This window comes from Protomyctophum bolini (assembly GCF_963924005.1).
Source record: "Protomyctophum bolini genome assembly, chromosome: 21".
Lineage (NCBI taxonomy): Eukaryota > Metazoa > Chordata > Actinopteri > Myctophiformes > Myctophidae > Protomyctophum > Protomyctophum bolini.
The window spans coordinates 32,269,231-32,277,134 of NC_137882.1; the positions used below are offsets into that span (position 1 = coordinate 32,269,231).

Genomic DNA, 7,904 nt, shown 5'->3' on the forward strand with positions numbered 1-7,904 from the left:
GGTGTCCTATACAGAGCGACACTGGGGTTCACACTGCAGGTTCAGAGGAAGTCAAGGCGAGTACACCCCCATTATGATTACTGACCTAAACTATATAATTTATAAGATATGTATTTCTGCCACCATACTGTCTCTATTATACTCACTGTATTTCCTCCCCAGCAAGTTAACTTACAATGCTGTAGCCCTGTTTTGATTTTAGCCTACATGCATTTGGTGATTTTTTGCGTGTCTCCTCTGATTACTATTTTTGAGTCTTGCTAAATTCTTGGATTTACTAGGGTTGAAAGTATTTCCTATGCGGTCTTGGTAACTTCAGGGGGTAAAGGGCATTTCACTCATTTCCCATTCATTTGGGCACATTCTAAACTTCTCTAAAAAGGTCTAATATTATACTAAACATTTTCAGGAAAAGTATTCCTGTTAAAGCAAATTCTTAACTTAATAACCTAAAGATTTTAGAACCGTTTTTTTTCCTGATCTGATCTCATTCTGATACGATTCAATAAATTCACAAGCGTGCACAAACATGCTTACACACAAACGCACACAATCTACAATAATTCTGTGCAATCAAAATGAGCAATGTTGAACTGTTAACTGTGAGGCATGTGTCAATGTCTAACCCATTAAGACCTGGAATGCATCTGTGTCAACTTAGCTTTTAACCACTTTAACCATTATTTGAAACTTGAAAAATAGCAGTTAAGCTCATATGAGCTTGTATAAGTGCTATTTTAGAAATATCATTAAAACGTGTGCACATCTTAATATTCTTTCACAGCGAACGTTTTAACTCATATCTTTGCTTCTGGGGGTCCCTGGAACAATATATTTTCAAATGGGGATTGCGGCCCTTGACATGAAATAGTTTGAGATGCGCTGACATAGAAACATATAGGTTTTTCAGAAAACTGTCGTGATTTAGAAGACATTTGTAGAATATGGTCTCGGGTCTCGGCACCAATGATCTGCTGTCATTTTGAGCCAATGGCTCATGTCTGCAGTGAACACAGATGACCTTATGCTACACATGTCCTCTGTGGTCAACATACGATACGCAGCAGGAGGCTTATTGCTGCATAATTAGATTAAATGTCAACAACATACAGTACATGTCGTTGCTGTTGGGCAGAAAACTTTGTAGGCTTACTGTATGTCCAAAACCTTTTTTTAGGTAATGGGAAGAAGGAAAAAAAAAATCAGGATTAATCCAATATAGTTATTTTGTCACAAGCTGTTAAAACTTTTCATTGGTACAATGTCTATAAAACCCACAGACTTAACCACTTTGACTTAAAACGAAAATAAACAAAGAAATATCATTAGGTATACATTCAGTATACCTAATGATATTGTAGATCAGCTATTTCTGCCACTTTGTGTGACACTGTAGTATGACAAATACGGGCAATCATTAACAAACAAACAAAAACATACGTTGAAATACAGACATGCGTAAGTGGCGTGAGCACCAGTGATTTCCAAGGCTTGGCTATAGCTTAACAATAAACTATTTTTAGAGCGTCTTTCAAGGGTTTGATGCAGATCAAAGCGCTCCGCAATATTGAGAATATACATCAACGATATAGGGTATAGACGGGAGGTCGTACATGCTTGCCATTGTGCTTGAGAACTTAATACGGGCAATTTGGACCGAGTAATCCAGGAGGCTTGTTCTTCTCCTGTAAGGACAACCAGGCAACCAAAATACCTCTGCAATGCCAGGATGCCGACGTGCTTTAGGAAGGGCGTTAAGAATAGCCTCTCACAATGGGCCTCAGTCCCATCTCCCGTCTTCTGTTGTCTGAGAGTGCAGAACAGTTGTCACTATACGACGGAGGGCAGAGGCAGAGCTAAGACTTGAGGACTCACAAAGATTGACTTTGGACTCGTATTTAAAACCCTTGCAGCTGAAATGGAGCAGGACGGATTGAGTTGAATCATCATGGCCCCTGGCTGACAGCCCTTCCTGGCTGCGTATACTGGAGTTGTATCAGAAACGTTTACGTCTGTGGCACCTAGTGGTCGGTGTGCGGACAGGAACTTCTGTGTTTCCCCCATCCCCCCCCAACAAGAGGGGGAGAGGGGGCTGCAGGTACTGACTGGAGCTGAATCCTGGAGGTGGTAGACATCAGGGTCTAGGAGACATGGGGGGGAGAAGCGCCTCTGAGATCATCTGCCTCTCCGTCAATCACAGCATCACTTTAGTGGGTGAGTTGACCTCTTGAGATGGAACGGTTCCCAGACTTACTGATGAGAACCTGAGATGAGAGAAGTATACGTCCAGTAATGAGAATGTGAAATGAGAAAGTATAGCCTAATAGTCTACTTAAAATGTAATGTTGTTTGTGATACAATTTCAGTGATGAAGTGTTTTTTTATTTTGTCGGTGGAGACCGTATTATGTCCAAAACTGTTACTTTTCAGGAAATGGAGAAATGAGCCTGTGTTCCAATGGATCCAACATAGCTATCATTTAGTCACGGGTTCATGTTCATACTTATCATTGTTTCAATATTTAGAAACCCCCTCTGGATAAAGAGCTAAATGTCTAAATTGCAAATTGTCAAGAATGCTGCACAATCATTTCAATCATTAAGTTTAAAGCACTATTCTATAGTTCGACTGTTCGATAGTACTATAATAGTAATATTCGATAGTAATCATCATAGATACAGACTAGAGTCATTTTCAGGTACAGTAGGTGACAACATTTCAGCCAATAAGGAGACTAGTGGCCAGTGTTCCAGTTCCAATTTTGTCTGCTCATTTATTGACAATCACTTACCCTACCTGGGTGGGTTGTACAAATATATAACCAATGAAAAAATGATAAGGTAATAATAACGTTGTATTGTACATACTGTACTAGCAATCATATCCATCAGCACATTAACACTCCATATTTGATTGTGTTAGGCTATGCTATATGTTTTTGAAGTGGTTACATGTGTCTGTGGGTTTTATAAAGATTTAACCGACAAAAAGTAATAACAAGATCTTGCGACTAAACAAATACATTTGATGTATTGCATCTCAGGTTCTCGTTGCTGAGAAGTAACAGTTTCGGACATACAAGGTTTCCATCCGTCAAGCGATGATATATCCATCACCAAAATTAACGCCATGTTATTTGACTGCGTTTCAGGCAAAGTGTGGCTGATGGTGATGGTTCTCCTGCGCATCCTGGTGCTCCTGTTGGCCGGCTACCCCCTGTACCAGGACGAGCAGGAGCGCTTCGTCTGCAACACCATCCAGCCCGGCTGCGCCAACGTCTGCTACGACCTGTTCAGCCCCGTCTCCCTGTTCCGCTTCTGGCTGGTGCAGCTGCTGGTCCTGTGTCTCCCTTACTTGGTCTTCATCATCTACGTGGTGCACAAGGTCTCGTCGGGCCTCAGCGCCGAGCCGGACGCCGGCCTGGAAACGTCGAACGTGCCTTTGAAGGTTAGTAGTTTTAACCTGACTGGTATGACTCCGGCCGGGTCATACCAAAGACTACAAAAATGTCATAGCGTCATGTCCAGGGGGTGTGTGCTTGTACATCATGGCTGGCCAGGGATGTACGGTCTTGGGGATGTTATGTATATGCCGGTACTTGTACATCGAGCTGCCTCTGTGGCTGGGCTCGTGCTACGGAGACAGGAGATAGGCTCCTGAAGTAAAAAAGGCTGCATATCTTTGGTCTCATGGTCTGACATTCTAACAGTCCAACACGACACGCAATATAGTCCGACATCCTACCCCTAACCTAACCTAACCCTATAACAACACGCGGAAGGCGGAAGCCACACGGGTGAGTCATAACCAGCCACACATGTTGGAACCGCAGGTGAGTCTTAACTGGCTATACGCATGAGTCTCAACCAACCACGCATGTCGGGGGAGCCACGGGTGAGTCTTAATTAACCGGCCACGCATGTCGGAACTATCGCATGTCGGACTGTTAGTACGTCAGACCAAAGTATATGCACCAACCAAGCCACATGACTAAAATGAGTTAATGAGTTATTTTGTCAACTATAACAACCGTGGTGTCTTTGCAGAAACTGCCGCAGGGTGAACGGCGGTGGACGACAACAACGACGCAGCACTTCACGGGAGCGTACATCCTCCACCTCCTCCTCCGGATCGTGCTGGAGGCCGGCTTCGGGGCCACCCACTACTACCTGTTCGGCTTCTACATCCCCAGCAGGTTCCTGTGCCAGAAGCCGCCCTGCACCACCCAGGTGGACTGCTACATCTCCAGGCTAGTGTTCATTTTGTTCGTCGATTAAATGTCCACTTAACCCATTCTGACCTGAGATCAGATTCATACGAGGTTTCCACTGGACACACACTGGTCTGATTAAATATACTTTGATGAAAAATGTTTGTCGAAAACGAAATAAAAACAAATAAAAAACTAAGCTATGATGACTAAAACTCTGACTACCGGTAAATATATTGATAGTTTAGTCGACAATTAAAAACTAGACTAAAATGTTAGGGAGGGATTAGTGTTTATGTTTGGTTGTAGTTCGGCTATTTTCTGTATGCAGTGTAAAATCAGACATTACGACCTCATCAAGGACCCCCTCTAAAATGAGATGCGACATCTCAAGGGGCTTATCCTTTCAATAAAGGTATATAATAATAATAATCAAGGCTTTCCTAAAACACATTTTATAGTCCACAAAATCAACCGTAGAATAAGTCCACAAAGATCTCATGACATTTAGTCGACTAAAACTATAGACTAACACTAAAGCAACACTAAAACTAAATGAAATTGTATATTCAAAAGACTATGACTACTGTAAAACTAAATGAAAATGTGTTCAAAAGACTATGACTACTGTAAAACTAAATGAAAATGTGTTCAAAAGACTGACTACTGTAAAACTAAATGAAAATGTGTTCAAAAGACTATGACTACTGTAAAACTAAATGAAAATGTGTTCAAAAGACTATGACTACTGTAAAACTAAATGAAAATGTGTTCAAAAGACTATATGACTACTGTAAAACTAAATGAAAATGTGTTCAAAAGACTATGACTACTGTAAAACTAAATGAAAATGTGTTCAAAAGACTATGACTACTGTAAAACTAAATGAAATTGTGTTCAAAAGACTATATGACTACTGTAAAACTAAATGAAAATGTTCTCACAAACTCTACTTCCAGGCCCACCGAGAAGTCGGTGATGCTCAGCTTCATGCTGGGCGCCGGCGCGCTGTGCCTCCTGCTCAACGCGCTGGACCTCGTCTGTGCCGTCAAGCGCTCCGTCCGCCAGAGGGGCAAGAGGAAGCTGCTGGTGCAGAAGGTGTTTGAGGAGGAGCGCTATTACACCGCCAGCCAGAGGGCGGCAGACACCACCAGCGCCCCACTGGTCTCTCAGGTGTGTGCATAATATGTTTGGTCCAACGTCCTAACAGTCCCTATACCCCAAACCCTATAACCTAACCCTATAACCGCATGGGGACGCCACGGGTGAGTCTTAACCGGCCACATTATGTCTGAGCCACGTGTGAGTCTTAAAGATGGTGTGCCACCATTTTCCCCCCCAGTTTTTCATGTGTCTATGAGGTGACAGTATACTTCATTAGACACCCTGGAGTATCATACAACTACAGCTGTGGGTGTGGCTTCAGTTCAGGTGGATCACCACCCATCACCACCCACCAGGCATACTTAATGAACTGGTGGGGTGCCCACATAAAAAATAAATTTTAACAAATACTGTACACTTTTTTGAAAAACTTCTTCCTCCTTATATAACAATAAGACCTGATGATCATGTTTTAGGGTGGAAAAAAATCATGGCACTCCATCTTTAACTGGCCACGTATGTCGGACTATTGGTACGTCGGACTAACATATGCCCCCCCCTCTCAGGTAGGCTCGTCACTATTGTTAGGTCGGGCAGAAACCTCTTATCTCCAGATTTGGTTGGTTGGTGGCTTTGCCCATGTGCAACTTTTGTTCACAAAGCCTGAAAGGCAAGCGGTAATGTAATTTGTATTTTTATGTTCCAATAACACTACTCTCAGGAGCCGGAGGGGGAGGTGAGTCACGCGGGGAGCTTCAGGAAGAAGGGTCTCGGTAGGGAGTCAACGGGAGGCCTGGAGCACTCCTCTCTCTCCGGCTCCCCGGGCTCTCCTCCGCCCGGAGCTCCGGGTTCCAACACCAACACCAATGGCAACAACGGCGGCTACACCCAGGAAGAGGCTCCGGACGTCGCACACCTGCACGGCAGTGAGGTGGCTCTCTTCTCCCAGGACCCCCTCATGGGGACCCCCAGGGCCATCCGTGTCAGCAAGCGTGGTCGGCTCAAGCCACCGCCCCCTCCCAGGCGGGGGGACGCGGCGGCAGCGGTCGCTGGCTCGCTGCAGGGCCACGTCAGCGACGTCTCGATGGCGACGGCGGCGGCCGTGTGCACGAGGAAGGTGGGACAGTACACGCTGGTGGAGCTGAGCAGCGGGGCGGAGCTTCAGGCCAGCGACGGCGACGGACCGGACAAGAGGTCCGAGTGGGTTTGAACCACAGAGGATGGATTTCATGGTTGATTTGGGACGTATGACTATAAGAAAGATACCCAGAGGCTCACACTGGGGCTGCAAAGCTCATATGTGGTGCAGAGTTGCGTTGCGTTGTCCAGCTCATTCCGAATGCACACCGCAGCCACCGTCACTTAAGTATAGAGCTGAAAACAGCATTGGGATCACTGAAGTCCTTGTCGTGCGGCCGTGAGGCTTTGGCATACTGTGGTGTGCATGTCAAGGGTGTCTGACGGGGCGGCACGCTATCATAACAGAAGCCTACGGGAATGGCTGCAGGCAACTCGAAACTTGACCAAAGTGTCCTTGATGACCAAATCGCCAACCTTGAGAAAGTCTATAACAAAGCAGCCCACCTGTCTTACCCCCCCCCCCCCCCCCCCCGACACACACACACACACACACACACACACACACACACACACACACACACTGTCTATAAACAAAGGCAGGCCATGACCTGTCCTACAAATATGAGCCCACACGCATACGGACATGTCAAGACACACACACACACACACACACACACACACACACACACACACACACACACACACAGAGAGAGGTGCCAGACCAGTTAAGTCTATAGGCACATCAACAAGACACTTGGGTGAATTGGTCCACTATGGCAGTGTTTTCACTGTTGCTACTTAAAATATAAACTACCGTTAAGTACTGTAAACCCATATATTGACCTTCACCCAGGAAACCGTATGTACATGAACACACACTGGTCACACATGGTCAGTCTACTCTTTATTTGGTGGCTGGAGTCAAAGCAGACATGTGCTGCTGGCCCGGGCCCTTGGGGTTGGACCATTGCGGGAAGGAGAGATCATCAGGCCATGTTTGAACGGCCATGATCCTCATGCCAAGGTGCTGCGTGATGATGACGTGGTCGCCCACATCTTTCAGCGGTTGAATGGAATTCCTCCCTTACAGTCACAGACGTGGTGATCGAGTGATGTGAAGGACACGGCGGTGGCTTCCCGAAAGCGCACGTTGGCTCACAAAGCAATTACCGTCCCCTGCAGGGCTCAGTATTTATGGAGGTGGCTTGTCACTCTATTTCAGGGCCTCACAGAGCTTAGGGAGGAATACCGGCTTTACGCGTATACAGCAGCGCTCTAAATAGTTCTGTAACTCAACACTTTTCACGTCAAGGACCCCACATTTTCATTATGGATTTGGCTGCTGAGTTCCCATCTGAAAAACAACTTTACCATAGGGGACCCTATAATAGAAGATATGCGTTAGAAATAATAATAATGATCTAAATTATTCTCCATTTTTTACCACAATGATCATAACGTGATCATAACTCGTATAAACCATAACCACCCACTGCCAGCTTTTTTCCTC

The 7,904-nt window shown here is 45.2% G+C and overlaps 1 protein-coding gene across 1 annotated transcript; it reads left to right on the forward strand.

Annotated features, from left to right (window-relative positions):
• Positions 1-2,150: 2,150 nt before the first annotated feature.
• gjd4 (gap junction protein delta 4) lies at positions 2,151-6,524 on the forward strand (the record flags this gene model as incomplete). The annotated part of the gene is made up of 5 exons (XM_080793865.1): positions 2,151-2,214; positions 3,152-3,447; positions 4,047-4,249; positions 5,170-5,383; positions 6,036-6,524. 5 exons carry the CDS (start codon positions 2,151-2,153, stop codon positions 6,522-6,524), a joined length of 1,266 nt encoding a protein of 421 aa, XP_080649991.1.
• Positions 6,525-7,904: the final 1,380 nt, after the last annotated feature.